The following is a 27,557-nucleotide window of genomic DNA, read 5'->3' as shown; positions in this document are numbered from 1 at the left end:
TATTTGCTTTTCTTTTTGCATTCTACCTGTCCCCACTCCCAGATCTCTGAATCTTTAAATAGAATTTCACTGAAGAACAATACTATATATGGTATATTATTTAAATAAACTCGAAGTTCAAATAAGTGCAAAACTCATGTTAAGGATAATGCTGCTTGCAACTTATTCCAGGAGTTATAGAAACTTATGCCTGGTCTGCACTACAAAGTTAGGTTCATGTAAGCTGACTTGTGTTGACCTAGTTGCGCATGTGTCTACACTTAAATTTGTCTCCCGCCCGATGTAAGCACCCTTTTCCATTAACACCTTCTTCCCAAGCAGCACTGAGCCGTGGTCAATGTATTGAGGCCAATACAATGCAAGTGTAAACACTGTGTTACTTGTGTCAACCCTAACAGTCTGCTAGCAGCTGTCCCACAATGCCTGACGCTGACCACTCTGGTCACGGTTGTGAACGCCACTGACCAGGGGTCACGCAGAGCGGAAGGTCCCTTTGCCCCACTGTTCAAGCTCCACAAATTTTTGAAATGCCTTTTCCTGATTGTCCAGCTTGGTGAGCACACCTAGCAGCTCTCCATTGTGTACAACTGCTCAGTGACCAGGCCAGCTACACTCTCTCCTGCCTGGAGTAAACAGGTGAGATGGGATCTCCTGGGCCTGTGGGGAGAGGAGGTGTTACAGGTACAGCTATGGACCAGATGTAGAAACGTTGACACATACAAGCATATTGCCCAGGGGATGCAGGAGAAGAGTATGACGGACCAGCAGCAGTGCTGCATGAAAGTGTAGGAACTGCGTCAGACATATCAGAAGGCCAGGGAGGCCAACAGTCAATCTAGTGCCAAGCTGCAAACATGCCACTTTTACAAGGAGCTGCATGCCATACTTAGCGGAGGCCCAACCACCATCCTGCAGGCCAACATCAATACCTCCAAGGATCCCGAGTCACAAGCCCTTGGCATGAACAGCAAGGAGGAGATGGAGAAGGAAGAAGAGCAGGATGAGGGATACGCAACCAGAGGATCCAGCTATGTTGCAAGTTGGGACCTGTGTGAGACTCTACCGCAGTTCAATCGATCCTGCCAGTTAAACATAGGCAAGCCTGGTACAGGGGAAGGAACCCTGAGTATGTGTGTAATTGCTTTTCCCATTACAATGATGTGCCTTTGGTGCCCCCAACTTAGCAGGACACAACAATCGACTTTTGATTTATTTACTCGTACTTGAAGAGGTAGCGGTGCAACAATGAGAGGTAAAGTTACTTGTTTGTCATTCCCCTACAGAGTTTGGCAGTGGGGGCCATGCAGCACAGTTTGTTTATGTACATAAGGATGTTCCTTGAATCCTCCTGAGAGATTTGCATGGAGGTGTTCTGCAGTCCTCTCCCAGAGGTTTCTAAGGATGCATCCTTTTTCTTCTTCTGCAGTAGGACACTTGCCTACGCCAGTTGGCAATAACTTCAGTAGGCTCTGTTACAGTAAACAGGCTAGCAGCATACGGGCCTGGGCAGCTTTGGGAGGCCAGTTGCAGCTGTGATCTCTCTGCCTCTGTTACCCTCAGGAGTGAGATATCAGCTAAAATCACCACTGTGTGTGGAAAATGGTGCCGGTAGTCGGTGCCAGTAGTCAGTGCCATTGCCCTGCACTCATGGTTTCATGCAACTGAGCAATTCCCTCCCCATTCCCCTCACCCCGGGTGGGCCGTACTTACCGTTGCTTGTGCTGTGAGTGGTGCCATGCACAAGCACTCCAAAGACCAACTGTCAATAAGCATGTCTTGTTTAAAACTTCAGGGGAGCAAGGAAAGGGAGTTTCTTTCACTTTTTGTTGTGACTGTGCTGATATTGTATGTGTTATCTGTAGCTGCTGCTGTTGTGGCCTGAGGGATTTCCCCTCCGCATCCACGGAGTAAGTGAGCAAGATAAGGAGAAGAAAGAGGAGGACTCGGGATGATGTGTTCAGTGAGATCCTGCAAGCCGTGCTGCATCAGACCGTGTGCAAAGGGCCTGGAGGGTGAATATTGCAGACAGCCTGGAGAAGGAAAGAGCAGGCAGGAGAAATACCTGGGAGTCCCAACAGGAAAAGGAGAGGGATGTGTGTCAGGAAACAATGGGGCTTCTCTGGCAGCTGCTGTAGACTTTTGTGGACCTATAGGTTCAACAAGTCCAGGCTTGCCTGCCTTTGCAGTCCATGGAGATCTCCACTGCAGCACCTCCCTACACTGCCCCTCAACATTGCACATGACATCAGGGTCACATCCCTCCCCCTACTACTCCATCCCGGGAGACAGTAAGGACAATCACAGCTTTATATACACTGACCTGTGAAAGCCATGGTTGCTGTATGTGTAGCTAAAATGGGCATGAATATTCTCTCCCCTTGTTAAGTTCAGTTCTATTAATTTATTAAGTTTTTAATGTTTGCTTTTTAAATCTTACAGATTTTTCTTTGCACTAATTTTGTTATTGAATAAAATTCTATTTGGAAAATAATTCATCTTCATTAGTTCACAACATATGCTGCAGAGTGCCGAGCAGATCAGAAAGTATCCACATACTTGCTATTGTGCTGTATGACACAACTCATAGGATCAGTGACAAACACAGTATAATAATAAAAAATGTACAGTATGCACCACAGAATCAACAGGTGCATTTGCAGTGTTATATTCTTAGATGTAGAATTCCCAAGAGGCCCCAAAACAGCAGGGGCAGGTAGAGCACAGTACACCAGGAGGTATTACTGTGGCTCGCTGTTAGTGGTGTTTAAAAGCCTCACTGTACCATATAGCTCCACAGTGAGCTCTTCTTCTAATAGCCCTTGTGTCTGGCTGGTCAAACACAGCAGACACCGCTTCACCTCCACTCCAGTGGCAACTTCCCCCGGTTTGCTTCACAGCTATTATGCAGGACGCAGCAAGCAGCTATAACCACTGGAATGTTTTCTTCACTGAGATCCGGTCATGTGAGTGAACAACACCAGCATCCCTTCAGTCAACCAAAAGCACATTCAACTGTCATTCTGCATCTTCTGAGCTGGTAGTTGAATCTTTCTTTGGTGTTGTCGACGTTGCCAGTGTACAGTTCATGAATCGGGAGCAAAGGGTATGCTCAGTGCCTGAAGATCACTGTTGGCATTTCAGCATTTCCACTATTCAGGAAAGAAAGTCCCTGCTTGCAACTTTTTGAACAGTCATGTGTTCTTAAAGATGCTAGTGTTACTCACCTTCCCTGACCAGCCAACACTAATGTCAGTGAAGCATCCCCAATGATCCCTGAATGTTTATGTAACGACAGAAAAGTAGCCCTTTCTGTTGATGTACTCTGAGGCAAGGTGGTCTGGTGCCAAAATAGGGATGTGTGTGCGATCTGTTGCTCCACCTCAATTCAGGAACCCCATTGCTGCAAATCCATCCACTATGTCCTGCACATTGCTGAGTGTCACAATCCTGCATAGCAGGAGATGATTAATGGTCCTGCACACTTGCATGACAACGGGGCCTACAGTGGATTTTCCAACTGCAAAATGATTTTCCGCTGACCAGTAGCAATCCAGCATTGCAAGTTTCCACAGTGTCATTGCAACTTCTCCACTGTAAGTGCAGTTCTCATTTTGGTGTCCCTGTGTTGGAGGGCTGGGGCAAGCTCAGCACACAGATCCGGGAATGTGGCCTTGAAAATTCTGCAGCCACTGCTCATCGTGCCAGGCCTGCATTATGATGTGAACCCACAAGTCAGTGCTTGTTTCTCGGGCCCAGAAGCACCACTGTCTGCAGCTGCTCCGTGAATGCCACTAGCAGTCTTGAATTGGTTCTCACTATGTCTCTCAGCCATCTGTCCTCCAAGAAAACCTCATGTACTCTGTTGATTCGTTTGTCATTGCAGCTCTGAAAATACTGGAGGATTGTGTGTCCTGTGTTTGCTATACTTATTGCAGTAGTGTAGAGCTGTGCAGGCTCAGTGCTTCTGTCCGAGATGATGGACAGCGAGGAGGGCCATGCAGGTTCATGGGATTTTTTTAAAAAGTCATGAAAATTATGGGATATAAATGACATTATGGGACGGAGCCAGTTGGATGCTAGGAAGTTGATCCATTGCTCCCAGTCACCCCGTGTGATTTGTCTCTGCCCCATCATGCATTGTTAAAACTTCTCAAAAGAGTGTGTGCTGGATGGTAGTGAGATGCACATTGGGTTACCTACTCATGTTGCACCACACCCTGTGAGTTGACACAAGCACTCCTGGTGGGTACATGCAGCATAGACTCAAGGAACCAAGTATGCACATGCACAAGCCATATACTAACTGTGGCAGCTTTATGTCAAGGTAGCTTGTGGCAGCAAAAGTTTGCAGTGTAGGCATGGCGTGTGTCAATCTTTGTGGCTACCCAAGGCCTTTAGACTTTGTTTAGACAAGTCCATGGGTGTCTAAAAACGCCAGCAAGTTTGTTTATTTTACTAGTGCTCGTTATGTTGTTTGGGGATTATGTCACACCCTTCACAAACAATTGGTTATGTTTATATGTATTTGGGGCCTGATTTAGAGAAGTGCTGATCACCCACAAATCCAGCTGAAGTCATGGTGAAGTTGTAGGTGCACAACTCTTCTGAAAAATCAAGAGTCTTTTCAAATGTCCGTGGGGCTTGTTTGCTTAAGTGCTTTTGAACATCTCCCCCTTAAAGTCTAACTAAAACATTGGGGAAAAAAATGGTTCAAAATACATTTAATTCAATTTGATGCCTCTGGCCTTTGTTCTGTTGTAAAAATACATAAACGCACTTGTCAAAAACAGAGTAATACATGGTGGCACTTCTTACTTGCATGTTTTAGTTTTTAAAATGCTGTAATTGCTGATCATATTGTGTTATGGAAAAGTTTTAAAATGGCATTGCATGGCTTCTAATAGCTTTCTTTTTAGCCCTTTTACTTCCACCATGGCGTAATGGAGACAAAGTTCACTCTGTTTGTTTTTACCGTACTTTAAGAGCTCAATGTATCCTTTCTTATAATTTATGTAGCTATCCTTAAAACTGCAGTGTTTAATAAAACTTCATTTGCATCTTTTCTCACTAGAGACAGCTGTAGGTTAGGACTAGCCTGAGTAAGCTGTGCCAAAGGTAGGAGTAAGGAGTTTTGTATGCTGATTAATTCTCTTGGACTCCTTTGGGAATATCTGGCATTGCTTAAATTGATTACTGTAAGCAAGATGGCAACATTTTTGACCTTCTAAACAAAACAATGCAAAAAAACCCACAAAAAAACAAACCAAAAAACCCCAACCCTGTGTTTCAAATATACTATGAAGTAAAACTGAAATGCTGTGGTACAGAATATAGATATTCTGATACAAATGAGGGTGTTGCTTGTTGGATGATGCCTAGTTTTGAACTTGGGTGTGCTTAAAACTTTAAGTATATATAAAATGTAAAAATCAGTCACTGTCCATCTTTTATGTGAAAATGATGCCTGAATAAGTCATAATCAATGTCTGTTTCCCCATGTTCTTTATTTTGATGTCTCATAGGTATCCAGTCTGCACACAAGCTAGCTTTATGATTCAGAGCATCTTTTGCCCCCCTAATTAATGTTTGTATTTACACTGTCCATATATTTAAAGATCGACATAGCTTCTAACGCAACCTTGGTGACTTTGTTTTGCTAGTTCCTCCAAATAATTTGTGTACTGTTTTGTAGCTGTGGCCCTATGTGAGATATGTGGCGTTGGGTTTTTTTTTTTTTTTTTAAATAATCTACTGATGTGTGAAACCAGATGAACGTAAGTTGCTGTTCGGTTGTTTTTAATGGGCTTCTATTTGAGTACAGTGTGAAGATTTTTTTTTTTTTTAAGTGCTGCTCTGAACAGGAGACCATTTAATCATTCCCCCTTGCCCCTCCTCCAGCTTTCCTCCCCCCTCTTCAAATTCCCTGAAGATATGATAATTAAGCAGGTGCCATATATTGTAGCTTTGTGTGACCGTGAGAAACAGTAGTAGTTTTAGGATAATCAGAGCCACACTTGAGGCAGAGGCATTTCTTCTTAACCCTGTTGGCAGTAACGCCAATCCTTGTCGTGCAGGCTGCTGTAGGGCCATAAATGTAACATACTACTATCCAGCTGCACGGAAAATGAGTAAGAATAAAGTAGTGAGCAGATTTGCCGTGCACTGAATTAGCTTGTTGTGACAGTGGACTGCCATATATGGTCAGTGAAAGGAAAAAGAGCTGGGATAAGCTGTGGAGCGCCAGACTGGTGCAGACAGTCTGCTGACTCAGGCTTGACCTCCCTATTGGGGAGCACCCTTGACTGCAGTCTGAGCTGGCTTATTGAGATTCAGGGCACAGCCAAAGTGTCCGCAGCTGTATGCTGGAGGCAAAGGCTGAGAACACATCCAGAGTGTGACCCAAAAATAATCAAAGCACTGGCCCCCTTCTGTACTCCTATGAATAGGCAGACAAACCAGAGGTCCTCGCCTCTTAGTGAGCATATTGGGAAAGACATTAGCATACGTTTTATTTTTTTTTCCCAAGCTCCCTAAACCCAAATACTGTTTTGACAGTTTGTTCAGGGAGAGAAAAAGGAGGCATATCAACTGAGGGAAACAAAATAGAAATTAAAAAAAGTTACAACACATATTTTGTTTGGCATAACTGACTTCTCTAATTTAAAAGCATCAAATGTACATGCAATGTGAAACGAATTCCTTGTCTGAAAAGTGCTTGCTTCTGTTTAAAAAAAAAAACAAAAACAAAAAAACCACCACCACAAGGAGGGTTGTCAAACCCTTTCCAACAAAAGAATCTGTCATGGTTTTAATAAAGTTGATTTTTAAAGTGAATGAACAGAATTTGCTTGAACAGCAGACACTAGTTGTAAATCCACATCTCATTTCTCAGTCACTCCAGTGCACATGAGATGACATGTTTTAAAAACTTCAAATCTTTAAGGAAGCTGGCATCTGTTTTGCTGAAGCCTTATTGGGCAGACAGGATGCAGACCATTCTTTGCTTCCATTGAAGTTTTATAAATGAGTCATTCTGTTTCTTTGACTGGCGAAGCATTAGTACTGCATTTGGCATAACTTTCATGTTGCAGTCAAATAGTAATGTGTGCAATCAAGGAGTGCATTACAATTTTCTCTGTATGTAATATTTAGTGTGTTCATTTTGTCCATTAATAAAGGTGCTTTTTGATGCTCAAAGCAGAATGCATAATGCATTTTTTGTCAAAAGTTTCCTGATAGTCACTCTAGTACATTTAATATAATTGTGGGCTTGTTTTTCCCCCAGAGCTTCTAAGCAGGTTCTAGTTAGCTTGGGGCATTAAAAAGTTAACAGTCAAACCTGTACTTTTTGTAAACTTGTTGGATTCTTGCTTTATTAATCTAATTCTTTTTTAAAAAATCCTCTGTGTATGCATGAGTTTAGCTAAAATATTTTAAGCAAAGACTGCTTAAATACAGTCTGTTATGAATTAGAGGGTGTGGTGTTGGCTTTGAATGAGCTTGATGCAGCAACAAGCATGCAGCAGTTGGTAAATAAAGATGGATTTTCTTTTGTTCTGCTGGTGCTTGCTGCTCATTATTCTCCACTTACCCTGTAAGCTTCCCAGGGAGTGGCAGCTGTTTCTGATGTTAGACACTTTATCAGTGGTAGACAGCTCCAGATTCAGTAAGACGCTGTTGTGGGGAGGAGAGGGAAAAAAATAACCCTGAATTATTGTAAATTCTCTGTAGAATTAACTTTTCATGAACCAAAAGATTTTCATGTTTAACTTAGTGAAATATTAAAGTGCAAGAATGTTTTGCAATACGTCTTATAATGAAAAGTGTTTTTGGCATGAGACAGGTTTACCAAAATGTATGTTAAGCATTTTAATGTGCTATATGTGCGGGGGCAGAGACAAGGCAACAAAATGAAATTGATCTAACAATCTTTGTGTATATTTACAGAAATGTATAGTTTTGGAATTTTTGCAGTTCAAAAATTGCTTTGGGTAAATAGAACGGTGCATAAAGATTTTACATATTTTTTTTAAGTTAGCAAGTTGTAGATGAGTTTATTCAAAGCCAGCATTTTATATGTAGGATTTATAAAACATACTTTTGCTTTTCTCTTTGCACTGTTAGCATTCTGTTATTGAAAACAAAGACGACTGCCAAGGCATTACACAAGCAATGAATCACAGAGGAAAAAATGTTTGGCTTTGTAAATTGTTCAGTTTTCTATGGTGCTTCATTACTATTTTTTACTGTTACCTAATAAAACTGCAGTTTTACTTTTCTTATTCACACACACTTTTGCATTATCCTGCATCTCTTGCACTTTGAATTTTCTATGTATTGAAACTGTTGGATGTGCAGCAACATGACTATATAAGCTACTTCAGATATCTTTTTACTTACAATTGTCTTAAAGAAATAAAATCAGGACATAAAACCTGTTTTTTTAAAAAAAAAATGTTTTAACTCACCCTTCAAATATGCCAATGTCCAACACTCCAAACATGTGTGGAAGGAAAGGCTGTTGGTTTGTTTTTTAAATCAACTTTGTCCAGGCATTTTGACATTGCTGTATCTTGTCTGTTTTAACAAAAATCATAGAGTTCTGTCTTAGATATTCAAATATCCTATTGTAATTAGTTTGTATTCTAATAAACAGGCAAAATTACACACACATAGTTTTAAAAAAGCAAAACCTCACCTCATTTCATACATTTCTATTGCTTTACTGAGTGATTATTTTTAAAGTTCCAACTCCTTTACATATAACGTCTCTACTGTTCTATACTTAAGAATGGTTTCTAAAGGGAGATAAAATTTGACAGCTGTCACAGGTAAAGTAGGTTTATATTTTTTAGCAGTTACAATTGCCAATCATAGAAATTTAAACTTGTTTAGCAAGTACAGAAATTTCATAAATGTATTCATGATTTTTATTGACAAATTTGTGTTCCAGCGCTTCTGTAGATGGATGATCAGACTTCCTAATGTTTTATTAATCTACAGATTAAGTGTATATTCAATCTGCTCTAATCATTTTCACATATAACCACGGATAAGTCAATTTCATGCCCATTCGTTACATTTCTGGTTTATCATGTCACTTCAGAGCATGTTATGTAATGGCACATATGCTATAGTTACTGCAGTGTGCTTCATGATGCTGCAGGTCATCAAGACATCTTGGTTTTATACTTATTATTATTTACTGATTGGTTGTAATCCTTGGTACTGGTAATAAAAACAAACAAACAAAAACAAAAGACTCAACAATTTATTAAGCTCCAGACATAGACCAAGCATAATATTTAAGAAAATTTAGAAATTTACTACTAGTCTGCAAATTAGCAATGTGAATCAGGAAAGAGAACCAGCTACAGTGATGAATAAGTGAAGGTCCCATTCTAAAGAAGAGTATAGAAGACGGTAACAAAAATCCTAATTCCTCAAGGATTTCTACTTGGAACTTATTGGTCGAATAAAGCTATAGGACAAAAATACTGGAGTGATTAATTTAAACATGAAATAAAATTATAAAATGTAAAATGGGAAAGAGGAGGTAAAATGTTTGTTGCAACAACTCAGTGCAGTTTTGTGTGAAATCCTGCTCATATTTCACTTTAAAAAAATAAAAAAATAAAAGCTTCTCTAAAATTAAACCTTTCCTCTGAGAACTTTAATGACGAGAAAGAGTTTATGGCAGATTGTCACTCATTTGTAGAAAATAGAAAGGAAGAGTAAAAATCCCTTGCTGGACCCTGCTCAGATTGTGACTCAAGCTGTGGTGGGAAGTACAAGTAACGGCTACTTCTTGCCTGACCCTTCCACTCCAGTCCCTTCCTGTGTAAGTGGGAGGGGACTGGCTAGAGTTACTGGCTAGGTGCATAGCTGGGAGTGAGCTGCTCCATGAAACAAGTGAAGTAACTTCCTCCCTCCCCAGAGCAATGGGGGAACACAGGGGAGGAACACTGACAGTGACTGACTTCATTCTCTGGTCCTCTTGTGGGACATAGCTACATGCCACTCCTCAGAAAGGGCAGATTGTAACGTCACACTCTTACTCTTAGTGAATTTGCAGGGTAAAACTATTAATTATAATTTTGGCTTTAAGTGAGGGTCAGATTTTGCATGTGCTGAAGACACTGAAGTTGGTGGGAGTTGAGGGAACTCAGCAAGACACTATAAGGTGCCAAGTTAAATTAAATCAGTTTAATGATGAACTAGACCCTTTCTCTAGTTCAGGGGCTCTGAAACTGGGGGTAGGGACCCCTCAGGGGGTCACGAGCTGTCAGCCTCCACCCCAATCCCCGCTTCACCTCCAGCATTTATAATAGTTTTAAATATTTTTTAAAATGTTTTTAATTTATAAGGGGGGGGGTCGCACTCAGAGGCTTGCTGTGTGAAAGGGGTTACCACTACAAAAGTTTGAGAACCACTGCTCTAGTTCATCATTAAAGGGATATCATCAAGATTTCTAAACCTGAAACTGACCTACCTTAAAATTGTTAGGGGCTTAGTCCTCCACATTTGAAACTTATTTCCTTTTCTGTTTTTATTTTAAATATACCATGTATTGTTGGGAGGGGTTGAGGGTTGTTTTGTAGGGTAAGCTGAAGCATTTAAGTGGATATTGGTTATTTTGATGCTCATTATCTGTATCTGCGTTTGCTTTAGTAAGTGAAGAATGTTTTCACTGCTGGAGATGGTGTCAGCCTGACAGCCCTAGAGAACAAGTCACAAAACAGTGGCAGTCCAGACAGCAGGTGGGTGAGCTGCCCCCAGTCTGCCATGTCCAGTCATGATGGTGGCTTTTCTCATTTGAGACTCTTGTCCACAAGATCTCAGCTGACACCACCAGCTCATTCTACTCAGAGTAGGTACATAAACAGCCTGATGGTAATGACTCTTGGACACTACTGACCTGGGCTGGATTTGAACTGAAGGCTTAGAAGTGAAAGGCTCTATAGCCTATTACTGATTCCCAAGAGTTGCCAGTGTTACATTAAAGGTCAGATTAAAAAAAAAAGTATATGTAACACCTTGAATGTAAATGTTAAATCACAACACCTATGGATGACTTCTTCTGAAATTCCTAAGGTACCTCTGACTATTTCTAAACCTGTTTCAACTGGGGCAAACTTACTAGATTGTATGCAGGGTATTTGTTTTTTTTCTGTCTGCAATAACACTTGTATCAGTGCTAATAGATGTTCTCATACAGTCCCAATACCCAGAGGAGAGCACCCCTTAAGTCTTGGGCAGATCCCTCCTCAACTTACTGTCAGGTTTTTTTTGCTTTAGAATAAAAGGTGAAAAAAGCCATTGTGGCAACAAGTGACAGCCAGTTGTGTGCCTGTCCCTGAGAAATGGGAGAGAAGGTAGGAGACTGAGCAAAGGGAAGAGGTACTACAGCTGGTGTTAGAAGCAGAGGGAGGCTGCACCACAGAAGGAGAGGTGGGAGAGGGAAAGAGGCAAGGCAGCTGTAGGGGAGTTCCTGGGGCAGAGTACACATCATCATGAAAGAAATCACCTGGGGTGGAAAGTAGAACATCAGGAGAGGTGGGGTGTGGGTGAGGGTGGGGGATGGAAAGAGAGCTGAATAAAGGAGCCTTGGTCAATAACCTGTTGTGCCTTTGGTAATTTTTGTCTGTTGTTTAATTTGGGAGCAAACCCTTCAAACAATTGGCCAGGATCACCATATCTTGCTACAGTGAACTCTCCTGTGTGTATGTGCACCTGCATGCTTTTTATAATGAAATTGAATGAAATTAGAAAATTGCAAGTGATGAAAAAAGCTTGGAGCAGATTTGTTTAACACCAGGATTGAGGGCCTCTAGGCACAATGCAATAAAAATAATTCTTGAAAAATTATTTATGGTGCCTAGAGGCCCTGCTGAGATTGGACCCCACTGTGCTAGGTGCTGCAGAAATGTGGTGAGTGACAGTCTAAACAGATAAAGGCAAAGAGTGAGAAGGGAGACAGAGGCAGTGTGAGGAGAGGTGATACGCCTAGGGTGGCCAGGAGCCTAGTTTTCGACCGGAAAGTGAGATTGAAAAGGGGACCTGCAGATCTACTGATCAGACACCTAAAGTCTGGTTAATGTGAGTGGGGTAGGCAGGGAGATGCCAGTCATCACCCCCGCTCCAGCCCCTGCTGAGCCCGGGGCTGCCTTCTACCTTCATTGGGTGGCTGCAGCTCCCAACCCTGACTCCGCAGGCAAGTCCCTCCTGACCTGGATCAGGAGAAGGTGGGAGGGGAAAAAGTGGTGAGCGAGGAAGAGTGGATGGGGGTGGGGCCTCAGCGGAAGTGGGGGGGAAATAGGTGAGGCAGGAGTCCCAAGGTTACACAGCAAGTCAGTAGTAGATCTGGGAATGGAACCCATGTTTTCTGTATCCCAGTCCAGTGCCCTGTCAAGTAGACCACTCTGCTTCCCTAGTAAATAGAGATTTGATCTTTGTAGTCACTGTTACTTCTGTTGCCAGGAGTTTCTGTGTGGCTGTATTGTTTGTGTGTAACAATACACTATCTCTGCAAAACATTCATACGACCAGTGGCATGGTATGCTTTAGGGATGCTTTCTTCAGAAAAGAGAGAGCATGTACTTTGAAGGACCTTTAGAACTTTTATGTTATTAAAAGTTAGGTTTTTACCCTTCACATTGCAATCTCTGTTGTGCTTCATTGTTTTAGAGGAGTGAGTGATGTTATGTAATTTAAGTGGAGAATTGCCTTTTTATGCTCTAAAAATTGTTGGTTTGATAAAGCAGTTGACTAATTACTAAATTACTCACCATTGTGTAAAATACTTGCGCTGCAAAATGTAAATGAAAAAAATGTCTCCACATGTCAGTATGAAAAATGACAATGGCAAAAATAATACATAGGACATCTGCTCTGATTTTAAATTTTAAATTGCATTTAAGGCAGATGTTGCAGAATTTGAATGAAATAGGCATAGATGGGGGAAATATAGCTATTTACTTTTTATGAAGTCCCATTTTATGGTTAAATCCACTGTCAATATCTGAATTGATGCCTATATTTTTCCATTGTTTTCAGCAGAACAAACAATGAATTAAAATGCCTTCTGTATTAAGAGGATGTACCTTATTAATATTGTGAAGAGGTTCTCATTGGAATTCTGGAATATGAAGAATTAGGATGGAATATATGGAATATTTTACTGTCTTTTCTCCTCTGTTTTTTCCAGGAGAATACATAAAGACATGGAGGCCAAGGTATTTTCTATTGAAGAACGATGGCACGTTCATTGGCTACAAAGAGCGGCCTCAGGATGTTGACCAACGGGAATCCCCTTTAAATAATTTCTCCGTAGCTCGTAAGCATTTTCACAGGCACTCTCATTCTTGCTGTATGGGTTTTACAGAATTATTGTAAGCATAGCCCTTACACACACTATCTTTCATGTTAAATCAAAATCAGCTCAAGACAAATGTTCTATGAAAACATAAAAAGTTTTCATTTTATGCAATATTAGATTTTGCAGTATTAATCTGATTTGTAGCTTTGAAGTACAAATGATTAATGCAAAGGTGTGATTGCATTTACTTTATGTAATTCGCTGTTATTTTTCAGTCTTTTCTAGTTGAAATTACTAATTGTTGTTTGTAGTTACAATACAAAATACTCTTTTACTCTTTTACCTTTACTCTTCTTATACGTTGTACATTAGGAAAAATAGCTAATTTTTAAGCCCTGGTTCAGCAAAGTACTTATACATGACTAATCCCATTCAGTAGTATAAGATTAAGAACATTGCAGAATCAGGGCTTTCAACCCTAAACTACATGTTTGCTGTTTGGATATGGTCCTAAGTGTGTTGAAATCAATGGGAGTCTTTCCATTTACTTCGATGGGCATGAAATCAGGCCCTGAAATTGATGGAGTGTGTTCAATTTTTTTATTTATTTTAAAATCAAAATTGTGTGTCAGAGGCAACAAGAGAATTTTTGGGCTCAGGGGATAATAGAAATTGGTCCTCTTCCTACTTCCCTTCCCCTGGGCATTCTTTACCATGTTCATAGAAATGTAGAGCTGGAAGGCACCATGAGAAGTCACCAAGTCTGGCCCCCTGCACTGTGGGAGGAACAAATAAACCTAGACCATCTCTGACAGGTGTTTATCCAACCTGTTCTTAAAAATCTCCTGTGATGGAGATTCCACAACCTCCCTTGGAAGGCTTTTCCAGAGCTTAACTACCCTCGTAGTTAGAAAGTTTTTTCCTAATATCTAGCCTAAATCTCCCTTACTGCAGATTAAGACCTTTACTTCTTGTACATCTTCAGTGGACATGGAGAACAATTGATCACCATCGTCATTATAAAAGCCCTTAACATATTTGAAGAATGTTATCAGGTCCCCTGATCTCTTCCCCCCCCCCACCTTCTTTTCTGAAAACTAAACACCCAGGATTTTTTAACCTTTGCTTGGGTAAGTTTGCTAAACCTTTTTATCATTTTTGTTGCTTTCTTCTAAACTCTGTCCAATTTGTCCACATCTTTCCTAAGGTGTGGCCCCCCCAGAATTGGATACAGCACTCCAACTCAGGCCTCACTAGTGCCAAGTAGAGCAGGACAATTACCTTGTGGGTCTTGTATGAAATACTCCTGTTAATACACCCCAGAATTTTGGCCTTTTTTCACAGCTGCATCACACTGGTGTCTCTCTTTCAGTTAATGATGCACCATAATCCCCAAATATTTTTCCTCAGTACTGCCATCTGTCCTGGTATTCCCCAGTTTGTAGTAGTGCATTTGATTTTTCCTTCCTAATTGAGGTGTTTTGCACTTGTCTTTATTGAGTTTCATCATGTTGAATTCAGACCAATTCTCCACTTTATCAAGGTTGTTTTGAATTCTAATCCTGCCCTTCAAAGTGCTTGCAACCCCTCCCAGCAAGGTGTCATCTGCAAATTTTATAAGCATACTCTCAACTCCATTGTCCAAGTCATTAATGAAAATGTTGAATAGTACTGGACCCACAACTGACCCCTTTGGAACCCTACTAGAGTCATTCTCCCAGTTTGACAGTGAACCATTGGTGAACCAAGTGAACCAAGACTCTCTGAGGACAGTTTTTCAACTAGGTGTGCACCCGTCTTATAATAATTTAATCTAGACCACATTTCCCTACTTCTCCTGTCAAAGAAGGAAATTAGGTTGGTTTGGCAGGATTTATTCTTGACAAATCCATGCTGGCTATTCCTTATAATCCTGTTATCCTCCAAGGTGCTTACCAATTGGTTGTTTAATAATTTGTTCCAGTATCTTTCCTGGTATCCAAGTTAGACTGACTGGTTTATAATTCCCTGAGTCCTCTTTGTTCCCCTTTTTAAATATAGGTACTGTGTTTGCCCTTCTCCACTCACCCGTCCTCCAGGAATTCTGAAAGATAATAACTAATGGTTTTGAGATTGCTTCAGCTAGTTCCTTAAGTACCCTATGATGAATTTCATCGGGCCCTGCCGACTTGAATACATCTAACTTATTTAAATATTCTTTAACCTGTTCATCCCCTATTTTGGCTTCCGTTCCATCTTATTGTTTACTATTCTTTCTCAATGTCTATCTTCCTTATGCTGATATGCAGTCTGCCCTTCATTTCACCTCACTTCCCACAGCTTTACAAATGGAATCATGCAGCACTTGTTATAAAGAGTGCTCCATTGAGCGTCCCTGCCTGGTAGTCTGGGTAGTGAAGTTCTGCCTGAGGAGCAGCAGTGGGCACTCCGTACATTGAGGGGGGAGCTTGCACATCTGGAAGGAGATGGATGCCTTTTAAAGATTAGGTACAAAAATGAATCTCCAATCAGATTTCTTCTAGGGCATCCTGAGGCCTATTAAAACACAAGAATGTTCTTGGGAATTATTGCTCTGTGCCAGCCATTCGCATGGCAGACCTGGTACCCATGTGCCCAATAGGTGTGTAGTCACTTATTTTAAGGTGTGATGAGGCTGGGAATAAAAAACGAGCGTGTTATCACAAGTTGCATCAGTCCAGAATGACAAGAGTGTGTGTTTGGGGCTTTTGTCTTGCCAAGCCAATCCCAAGAGAGAGTTAATTAGTATTTTCACCTCAGCAGTGATAGAGCCTATAATGCTTCCCTCTTTATGCTTATTTCTCCTTACAGGTCAGAAAAGTAAAGAAAGCAGCAGAAAGCCATTAAATCCTAGGCTTTGTCTACACTGGTAACAGAACTTTTGTTGTTCAGAGGTGTTAAAAAAAACACACACCCCCGAAAGACAAAAGTTTTGCCAATGAAAAGCACCGGTGTGAATTGTGCTTTGTCAGCAGGAGTGCTCTCTTGCTGACAAAGCTACCACCGCTCGTTGGGGATGGAAGTTTTTTGTCGGTGGGAGAGCTCTCTCTCTTGACGACAAACAGTGGCTACATTGAGTGTCTTTTAGTGGCACGGTTGTAGCGGCAAAGCTGTGTCGCTAAAAGGTGCATAGTGTAGACAAAGCTCTAGACTGTCTTTTCAAGCATTTGATATGCACCCTGAAGATTTTAACACATTCATTAAGTTGCTGCTAACTATATTTCTATGGTAATTACAGAGGAAAGGTCAGTGCTAAGGTCTGAAAATGGTGAGCATTGCCTTCTTTCTTCTGCTTTTCTTCCATAACTCATTCAGAAGGGGTTAACTTATTCCTTAGTTGAGGGTTCTGAGAATTTTTGGCTGATCAAGCCTGTTGGTCTAGGCATATATAACAAGCTCATTGTCATGGTATCAGAGTGTCTTATAGACAGACACACGTTAACCATAAGGGGTATTATCCTGGCCAGATTGGGGAGGTGGAGGAAAGGTGTTTTTGGAAGCTGCTGGTATTTGGAAATACAGTGGCAATGAAGAGTCCAAGAGGATCCCAAGACTGCAAACTATCTTGATGATCAGTGGGCAGACATCTTTGCTTGAGGCAATGATTGTAGTTTGAGCTAGTTGTTGAAACTACCATGAACACATCACAACTTCCTACACTCTTAGCTGGTTTCAAATCAAATTCATGGACATGGTCCTTATATTCAAAGCGCTCTATGACCTGGACCCATATCCTAAAAGACCATCTAAAGCTCTGGGACAAAGACCATGATTGACATGCTCTTTTGGCCCAGTGGGACTCTTATTCTTGAGAGTAAAGGTCGTCCATGTGGAGACAGAAACCTCACCACTTTCCACTCCAAGTGCAAGGCACGCTTATTTAATCTTGCCTTCTCTAATACAAACACATAGCAACAGGCATATTTATTTTGTAAAAAAACCCTACCAAAATAAGACACAATTCTGCACGTTTCTCCTTCTGAGAAGAGAGTAAGAGAACAAACACTTGACCAATGTATGGTCACATTGCTTAATGCTCTACTGGAAGGCTTTCAGATACTATGATGATGAGCATGGTATAAAAAACTATATAGATTTCACTAGACTATCTCTTCCATCTTGCTCAGATTTAGCTTTGTTCAACTACTTGTCATCAAGGCACTGGGCTCTGGCACTTTAAATAGAACTGGGAATCATCTGCATACTGTTGGCATTGGAGGCCCAGTTATGTAACACTCTTGTCTCTCTGAGCCTACTCAAACCTCTCTCTCCGCCCCCAAATCTGATTGCCCAGTTTCATTTGTCTCGGATTGGAGTCTGCTAGTCTGTGAAGCATGTTTGTAGTTGGGTAAAGGGATGTCCAAAATGTATAAAGTTAACTCAGGCTTCCTTTACAAGTATCAGATGAATAACACAGCCCAAAATACTATTTTCACTCTGCCAGTGGGATACACATAGCTAACAGTGGCTCAGGGAAGGTTGATACTAGCAAAACTGGGGACAGGCTTGCCCCAGAATGTTACATAAAAACTTTTTTCAATTTGTTTTCAGTAATTTCACAACTCCAAATGTTTGCTATTTAGTGAAATTCAACAAAGTGGCTATTTCTCTGTCAAAAACTTGTGAAATTGCAGTATTTCATGACAAAACTACTCTTGCTCAAAAATTACTCTCTGCTGCTACCTGAAATCTTCACGTTTTCCACTAGAAAACAACTCAGTTTTCACTCAGTAGTCTAATCTTCAAGAAGAAAAGGTTTTAAATGAAAATAGGGCCATTTTCATATTTGTAATGAAATGCAAAAACTCAAATATTGAGTGTTTCAGTTTTGTTGTGAATAAGTCACACCTTCTGCTACACATGTGAGAATAACACACTGAAGGAAGGTGGCAGATGGTATTAGAGAAGAGTTTGATTTCCCCCCTCCCCCCCCGAGGAAGAATAAATAAGACGGTAGGTCCAATACTAACCACATGTCTGCACAGTAGGTGCAAAAATATAAGTTGCATCTACAGTTTTGCAATCAGCAAATCCCTCACTACCCTAGGACCAGGCTAGACTCTCATGCTTCAGGTCGAATGGGCTTTGATCCCATCACTGTCTATGAAATCTGGTCTGAAAAGCTGCCTCTGTAAAAATCAGTCTTATCTTTATTTAAAAAAGGGACAAAAGGGAAAAACCCTGCTTCTCCTTTGCCTGCTGTACGTTTTGAAATGTCCGTTCACCTGTTCGTGTAGTTCAAGGGTTCAATTTGGAAATTTTCTCTCATAAAATACTTGTTGGTGATTTCAATTTATTCCATCGAAACTAATGCCTAATCCTTCTGAGTGTGCCGCTCCAACAGATTTGCAGGATTGAATCTCTGCTCTTCTTGGTAATTTATTTTGTTTTTCCTGCACTACCAAGAGAGATTAGATAAGAGACCTTCTAGCAAACAAGTGTTCATGCAGAACTTTTCTGAAATAATGTAAAACACCCCAGAGATCATGCAGGCAAATAACAAATAGGTTCTATTGCTATGAACAGCTTAGGTTAGTGGAATTCATATTGATGGTAATCTCTGATTGTCACGCACATCTCCATATTAGATTATAAACCTTCCTTTAAATTTTATGCATCTGAAAGAGGTAATGTATAGAAAAAATTAACATGGAAATAGAGAAGAGCCTGCTACAAGGAACAGATTATTTTTCTGTCATCAAAATTTGAGTGGACTATGTTCAATACAAGAGGTTCTGTTGCATTTTGGTATATGACAACTGCAGTCGCCCAACTAAACTAGTAATAGTTTTATGGGCAGGACTGTATATCTGTGGCCAAGAATGATCATGTTCTGGACCTTTTGCACAAGGTGATCAGATTCCAGTAGATAACTTGATTTTATCAGCGATCTGCAGGGTCCAATGAATTTAAATACCTTGCTGACTTTGGGCATAAGGTGGCATTCAAAACTCTGTTCTCACTTGCACCTTGGCATTGTATGATTAGGTCTATCCAGTAGCACAGAGAGAAGGCTTGCTATAAGACATAACATTCCTTATTCGCCTTTTCAAACCATCTCTTCTTCACCAGACTGCTCTTCTTACTGTCTGTCCTTTTCATTTTTTTTAATTAAAAAAAAAAAGTGGGGAGCGAAGGAGTCTTCCTTGACATTATTGGTTTAAAACGTGATGTCATTAAATAGGGAGCAGAGTTTGACACCTTCATCACAAATAATCTGGCTTTTAGTTTAAGTGCTAGGGAAGCAAATATTGTGACATTTTAGAAAGTCACTAGGATAATACTAAGTGTCTTTCAAATACAAAATGGTCATTTGCATTTGAATGCCTTCGTGTCTGTTCCTGTTAAACAATTTCTCTGTCCTACTTATTTTAAGACCAAACGCCAAGAAAGAATCAAGAGGTTCTTGAGAATAGTTTACATCATTTTTTTTTAAACAGGCTGCAGTTTATAGTACAGACTTTGTTGCAAATGGAAAATAGTGGTATTGGTCCATTTGACAGGACTGATTGTTTTTTCTAAGTGGGCAGGTGATCCTCAGCTGATATTGGAGTTGAGGTTTTTTTTCATATCAGAACATAAAAATGTGATACCAGTAATCCATAGTATCACAGGGCCAGTAATAACTTTTTATTTATGCAGTGCTATAGGTGTGCATGACGCTGTACTGACATATAAAAATGACAGGTTTCAGAGTAGCAGCCGTGTTGGTCTGTATTCGCAAAAAGAAAAGGAGTATTTGTGGCAATGGTAACCTATCCTGAGTAGTTTGTAAAGTACCACAAATAGCACTGTCAGATTTAAAGATTTTTTTATTTGATTTATTTTTTAAAAAAGAGGTATTTCCTGGGTTCATTGATAAAATAAAGTCCAGGAGACTCAGCTATGTCTGGAGGAAATTGGGTAGTAACTTGATTAATTTTTTTAAAATCTGTATGGTACAGTATTTTAGTGTAATGCAAGTTAAAAATAAAGATTTCTGCATTTTGAGATATGTGCTGTTATGATTGAGCAGGGTAATTAGACAGCATATTGTTCACCAAACAAAACATTTCTGTGTGACATATTTGAATTATAGTGGTTATTAACTGACAAATCTCTATTATTCATCTTGCTGCATACGTTAGATTGCTGGATCAGCAAGCTTAACAAATATCAATGGACAATGCTGATTTAGACGAAATGTGTTGATATTTAATTGGTCCCGTTCTCTCTATTGAAAAGCCTAGCATAGTTTGTTATGCTGAAGTTAAGTAGTTAATTTTTGTTTTTATGGTGACTTACAGAAATATTTACTTTACTACCTGAAAATATCTATTCATAGGTATCAAGTAGTGTAGCAAGCAGGTCTATGACAAGGACGTTGACTAAATACATGTAAAAAAAATTATTAATAGTCTCTTAAAAATAATATTGAGCTGCAGGGTAAACATAGCAGACAACTCAGTTTTTTATCTCATTAGCTATAGCCAGTATTATTATTTGTTTGTATTATACAGTAGTATTTAGAGGCCTCAGCAAAGATCAGTGCTTCATTGTGTTCAAACGCATAGTCCATGCTCAAAGAGAATACAGTCTAACTAGACAAGACAGACTAAAAATAGGAGGGGAAACAGGCAAAGAGAGGTAAAGTGACTTGCCCAAGGTCACGCCGCAGGTCACTTGCAGAGCTGAAGATAGAACTCATTCCACGGTCCTATCCACTGGACTATGCTAGCTCTTATCATAGTATACAGTGTAAACTATAGTTCCTTAAAAGATGGTGGCAGCTTACAAGAACACATGCAGTAGAGGTGGGTGCAGCATAATAAAAGCATAACTGCGTCTGTTTGTGGTGGTTCTTTAATGTTTGTTTTTCTAGGGAATGAAGTCCTGTTTATCACACTAAAACCTTTCCATGACTCTCTAATAAATTTTCTCTTTTCTTATTGCAGTTCTTTAGTAGGACACAGTATAACCTCAGTATGCTATTAAAGAAAAATTAGAATTTCTTGTAATAAAAAATGCAAAATTACTTGTTGAAAAGCTTATAATTTCAGCATCAAACGAGGCATGACATATATTGCCAAAAATACAGAACCCAAATACACTGGCAGTAAATATTTTATCTTGCAGACAATGTGCTAATTAAAGGCTTGAATTTAAAATGGGGCACTCTAAGTTTTCACAATAACAAAATTTGTCTAGCAATTCTAGAGTGTATACTCTTAAGAAGAGAATGTATCCAGAGTGACAGTACACATTACTAAATTGTATCTTACTGAAGGTGGAACCTGTTAGAAGCTTTAGCAGTAAGTAGAGATGTCTTCTTGACTTTTTATAGGGCCTTTTGTTTACTGTGAAGTTAATTTAGAACTTTAAGACCAAATAATAATAAGGCAGCGCTTTCAGAAAGCGCAGAGCAAGAGACTTGATACTGGAACAAGAACAGCTACATTCCCTTTTTTTGGTCCTTTTTGTTTTTATTTGGGCAATTGGTTGAGCTTTCCATTAGAAGGAGGAACTCTATCATTATAGAGCTCTGCTGAATGCAATTCAGAAAACTAGGTACAAAAAATGTCTTAAAATAGCCTGAAGATTGCTACTTAATTGAACTTATTTGAGTTTGTTCAGCTTACAGCAGCCATTCTGCTATTAATGAGGATCAATGTCAGCCCCAAATTTGAAGGATCTTAAAGCTGTCTGTCTCATGAGGAATGGCCCTAAAATACCAAATGTGGCTTTGAAAGAAAGAAAGAAAGGAAAAAAAAAAAAGGACCACTTTATTCCTAAGAGATGCAGAAATAATTTTGTGAAGAAAGTGCTGTGTGAATGGGTGGTATAAGGAGTCCACTTTATGGTTTCTGGATGTTATGAAATGATCCGTACTTCTGTGGAATTGTTAGTTTAGATTGTGTTGCAGTATCTGCAGGGGTGAAAGCTGTCACCAGAGTTTAACATGGGTGTCTGCACATCCATTCTCTGGGTGGTTTTTATGCTAAGAAGGGCCTTTTCAGAATGCCCCTCTGTGATTTGTCCCTTATAATGATAAGGTAATGAGGACTAGAGGTTCTTTCCTCCAGAGACTGTTTTGTTGATCTTTCTGTTAGCCACAGGGGTCTTTGTAGAACAAGGACTGCAAACACACACTCTGCTAAAAGAAAAGGAGTACTTGTGGCACGTTAGAGACTAACAAATTTATTTGACCATAAGCTTTCGTGAGCTACAGCTCACTTCATCAGATGCATCTGATGTAGCTCACAAAAGCTTATGCTCAAATAAATTTGTTAGTCTCTAACGTGCCACAAATACTCCTGTTGTTTTTGCGGATACAGACTAACACGGCTGCTACTCTGAAACTCTCTGCTAACTTCTTCAAAGCTATGGGCCTGATCCTGTGTGACTGAAGTTGGTGAGGGTTTTGCCATTAACCTCAGTAGATGCAATAATCAGACCCATTGTGAACTGCCCCTGTCATGTGCTGTGCTCCACACAATCAGGGGAATGTGGGACCTGAGTTTGGATCTCTTTAGTGGCATTACCCTGTACTGCTGGTCAGCTCTGAAGGCTTTCTAAATAGAACTTGATTCAAGCAAAGTTTAAATGATTGTCTACTGAGCTATTTTTTGGTTTCATCAGCATAGCAAACTGTCTTATATCTCCTAAAGAAGTACTTAGAAATTTCTGTGGCTGATTAATTGCAACGGTTTACTAGATAAGAATAAAGACAAATGATTATTTAAACCTGCTTATGTACCATGACTTTTTCTTCCTTGATTGTGGTAGAATGCCAGCTGATGAAGACAGAACGACCTAAACCAAACACATTCATCATTAGATGCCTCCAGTGGACCACAGTAATTGAAAGAACATTTCATGTGGAGACTCTAGAGGAGCGGTATGTTTCATTCATATTTAATACATAAACTACTTTCAAAAGCAGATGTGAATGTTCAGTGCTATTAGTGTAGTCCTTGCAAAAGCTCTGATTTCTCAGGTGACATAGGTCTAGACTCAAATAGGTTTATGTTTTCAAAAGTACAAATGATCATGGATGTCACAATTTTGGGGTGGTCCAACCTGAGAGACCTTTATAAAGGGGCTTGATTTTTCAGAGGGTGGGTGCTCAGCATTTTCTGAAAATCCAGCCCCATGCTAGTTGTTGATTTCAGGGCTCTCGTTGCATAAGAAATAAAGGTTCTCCCACCTTGAGATTACGGGGAGAGGTCAGCACAAAGCGAAACAAAAATCCCAGCAGAGTTGAGCTGTCTCCGCCTACTGACCCTTTTTGAGGACACTTTTTTAAGGAACAAGTTAGTTGTATTGCTGCCACCTGCTAATGGGTTATGTAAATAAGATGATAAAAGTGATGACAGAGAAGTAATATACTGCTGCCTGAGACTTGTATTTCAGCTGTTGAAGGAAACAGAGCTAAAAGAGTGTATCCTGTACACTGACTAGCGGAGAATTGATCTCTTACCTTCTGAGAGAACAGAATCCCAGCATAGCTGTTTAACTATTTTAAATTGCTCTTCAGCTGTTGAATTTAGATTATTTCCCGGTATCATTGTGGGGTATTTAAAATCCCAGCCCCCACACCCCCATGTATGACAGGCACAATATTTGTCTTTAACCTCCACACATTTTTACCTGGTTCTCTTATTTTCTACTTAGTCTTTCATTCATTGATTCCAATTGGTGTCATATTAACGGCTTATGATTCTGTTATGATGACATGGGGAGGATGAAAACAAACTAAATCAAAGAAAAATAAATGACGTGTTTTCTTTTATCACTTTGTAGCAGATGGCTCCAAAATGACTGAGACACCTTCCATTTCAGGGAGATTGCATTTCAGTCTTATTTTTGTCCCTCCCAACCAATTAGAAAGGCTGCATCCAGGGTGGATAAAAATCAATGATTTAAAAAAAAATCAGATTTTTTTTAAAATTTAAATCAGATTTTTTTTGATAAAATGCTTTTTGAGGAAAAAAACCTATCTAAAGATAGCTTTAATTAAGATACATTATAGCTCAAAGATATCTCATCATGGAATAGGGATTATACATTTTAATTCTATAGTATGAGACTATATTCATGTAATGTTTAAGAAAAGTTTTGTAAATAAATTCCAATAGTTCATGGATTAGGGACTCAACTTTATGGGGTTCCACAAGCTTCTGTGTAGATTATTTAGGTTAATCTTTCTATCTACCCAATGAACTCAGTGCTCAGTCTAGAAGATACCATCAGAGATGCTTAGTTTTGCAGTTCTCAAACTATGGATTTATGTCTCCAGAGGTAACATGTTTGTTAACAGCAAAAATGTTTTAAATAAATAAATAACATATAGAGGTGAAAAATAACAGACCTCAACTCTATTGTCCCTCTGCAAATTTGTGTACCCAGAGTCAATCCCTTACCTCTCTCTAAAAGTGCAAAGTTTCAAAAAGTTCAATGTGAATAGAAGATTGTTGGGGGCAGAATAGATCTGGACAAGGAGAAGAAGTCTGGAGATAAATGTGAGAAGCAAGGGACATATGCTTTTTTGTTAAAATATCTTTGCCGTTGAAAAAAAAATCCACAATTACTTAATATTGTTTTAGTTAAACAAAACAATGTAAATGTCTGTCTGGTGATGTTCTCCTCCTAATACAGCATGGCAAGAAAATCCTCCAAATATTAATGATTAACCTGTTGAATAGGAGATAGTTCACCTCCCAATGACTTCATAAATACCTGCTTCAATTACCTTTGGTAAATGAAATAACCAACTAATCATTCATTCATTTTCTAATATAGCTGTAAAACTAATCAGAAACGTTTTCAAAATAAATCACTGTTTAAAAATGTATAGTGTGTACCTTCTAAAAATGAAACCTACATCTATCTCTGAGTTGTGAAGAATATGTATTAAGTTTATAACAACCAACAAGATTAAATCAAATCCACCCTGGCTGCATCACAGCCTGGAAGTGCTAATATTAATCATCTCTGCAACATACATTTGGGAGACAGTCTGAAAGTACATCTACACTTGCGGTGGTGTGTAGAATACATACACTGCACGCCTAGCTAGCACAGGTATAAATAGCAGTGTAGACAGCTTAGGTGAGTAGAGTAGAGTGCCCTACACACCTGAACCCCAAGGTATATACTCTGTGCTGCTCTGCATATCCACGCAGCACTTCCCACATCAACACTGCCATTTTTAGCAGTGTAGCATCCTGCTGTTGGAGCCTTTTCCTGCTGCAGTGCCTGGGGAAAGGCTCCGTCAGCAGGGATCTGCAGGAACCTTTCCCCATTGCCTCCCCACTCCCAGAGCCTTTCGCTGCCTTGTGTAGCTATACACTGCACTGAGTGTGGACACAGCCTGCCTTTCACTGTGGCTTCTAGCTACACATAGCCTACATGCCTCCGCCAGCATAGACAGGATCTAAGGGTGAAATCCTGGCCCCAGTGAAGACAGTGGCATTTCACCCAAAATCAGTAAAAGAATCTAAAAATAGACTTAAAAGTTGATGTAGCTTGAATGTCCTTTTATCCATTAAACCCAAAAGCTGCTTTTAAGAGGGAAATGGAGAAATGTGAACACAAATGGAGGAAGGATGTTTTCTTTGTAATGGTTATTTTTAATGTTTAGAGGTGGGGCATAAAGACAGGCATTCCTGATGTTGAAGAAAAATCTGTGCCTTTGTTCAGAAACTATTATTCTGTGTGCATATGTGACCACTTGGCATCTCAAGGGCCTCACCTCAAGACTCCAGTGTCTGAGGATCTTCTGAGCAAGGGATGATCATGCAAGTTAAGGTTTCCTGGACAAAGTCCACAGGTTTTGCTAACTTCATTCCACATCCCCTTTTTGAGGATAGGCAGATATTCTCCAGACAGAGAATACTAAACTGGACATAATTTGCCTAAAGAAACTACTTAGGACAAGTGTATTATTCAGACAGTGAAAAATTCAAGGTACTGCAGGGCGAGTGTGAGGGGTTTACAAGGTAATGCCAGTGTACCTGCTATATTTTTAATTAGAATTGTATGCCAGATACTCTGTCTTGCCTGGACCTTGTATTTGTGTTTTCCTATTTTATTTTTCAAACTGAAATTCAGCTGTTTTGAAAGATGTACTTCTAAAGCTACTTTTTTTTCAATGGCCCTTCAAAAATGCATATCTCCCCAAATTCTGTGTCGCGGCCTGCAAACTACTTACTATAGTGTGTTCACTCCTGTGCATATTTGGAGGTGCAGTTGTGGAGGCGTATTTGAAAAATTTGTATGTTATGATGAAGTGGACACAGCAGTATCTGCATCTTAAACATTTTTAACACTTTCTTCTTCTTAGGAAGATCTTTTGAAGAAATATAAATGTAATCATGGGAGCCTGTATTGCAGAGTCACTCTTTCCAGAATTTTAGAATTAAATGCTCTTAATTACTTTTCCCTGTCTACTGTAGGGGGGGGATTTACCAAAGTATTCAGCACTGGTCTATCTCTGCTCCGATTGTAATTACTGGGAGTTTTTTACCTGTGACTTAGTGGGAGCAGGGTTAGGCCAATGCCAAACACTTCTGAAAATCTTTTGTAAATTGGATAGTCCTGTGCAGTATTGATGATGATGTTAATCGCAGGACATTTCACATGTAGCTGTTTCAATATTGAATAAATAGGTTGCTAAAATGTGGGTGTTGATGTTAATTGGCGGAGCAGTGTCATTGAGCAAAGATTTCTGAAATTCATCAGCTTTTCAGTGGTGTTTTCTTTGGCTTCATTCTGTTCTTTGTCAGGAATTGTGCTGTAAATAAATTTAGAAAATGAAGTCTATGGAAACAGTTTAAAAGGAAGCATGTTCCTGTTTTCAGCTCTGTTTTGGCTTCAGTCAGTGAATACTACTTACCAAGTGCAAATTTTATTTTAAGGACAAAGAAGTGGGCCAGGCCAATAGGTTTCCAGGGCTTTTCACGGCCATTTAGAATATCAAACTTCCATTTTTTGGCTCTTGTCCATTGGTACCAAGAGTGTGGGTGTATTAGGGACATAGCGAGCTCATCTCTTAAGGGCTTGTCTGCAGGCCTGGGTGTGTTAATTAACCTCTCCTAACCATGACCTTTTTCCTAATGTGTGTATATATTGCAACACCTTTTAACTTGACAGAGCAGGTCAAGGTCTAGGATAGGTTTTTTTACCTGAGTACACCTTCACCTGCTTATTTGAAGTAGAAGGCACTGCAGTGGTCCAGGGT

The 27,557-nt window shown here is 39.8% G+C and overlaps 1 protein-coding gene across 7 annotated transcripts in view; it reads left to right on the top strand.

Annotated features, from left to right (window-relative positions):
• Nucleotides 1-27,557, top strand: part of AKT1 (AKT serine/threonine kinase 1) — a 106,653-nt gene that overhangs the window by 34,857 nt on the left and 44,239 nt on the right. For all 7 annotated transcript variants that reach the window (XM_038404870.1, XM_038404867.2, XM_038404868.2 and 4 more), the window contains 2 exons: nt 13,208-13,336; nt 23,102-23,213. In XM_038404870.1, the coding sequence (XP_038260798.1) occupies nt 13,208-13,336; nt 23,102-23,213 (241 nt within the window). The remainder of the gene's footprint in view (nt 1-13,207; nt 13,337-23,101; nt 23,214-27,557) is intronic.

The sequence above is a fragment of the Dermochelys coriacea genome, chromosome 6 (assembly GCF_009764565.3).
Source record: "Dermochelys coriacea isolate rDerCor1 chromosome 6, rDerCor1.pri.v4, whole genome shotgun sequence".
Classification (NCBI taxonomy): Eukaryota; Metazoa; Chordata; order Testudines; family Dermochelyidae; genus Dermochelys; species Dermochelys coriacea.
This window is presented reverse-complemented; position numbering and strand designations above follow the sequence as displayed.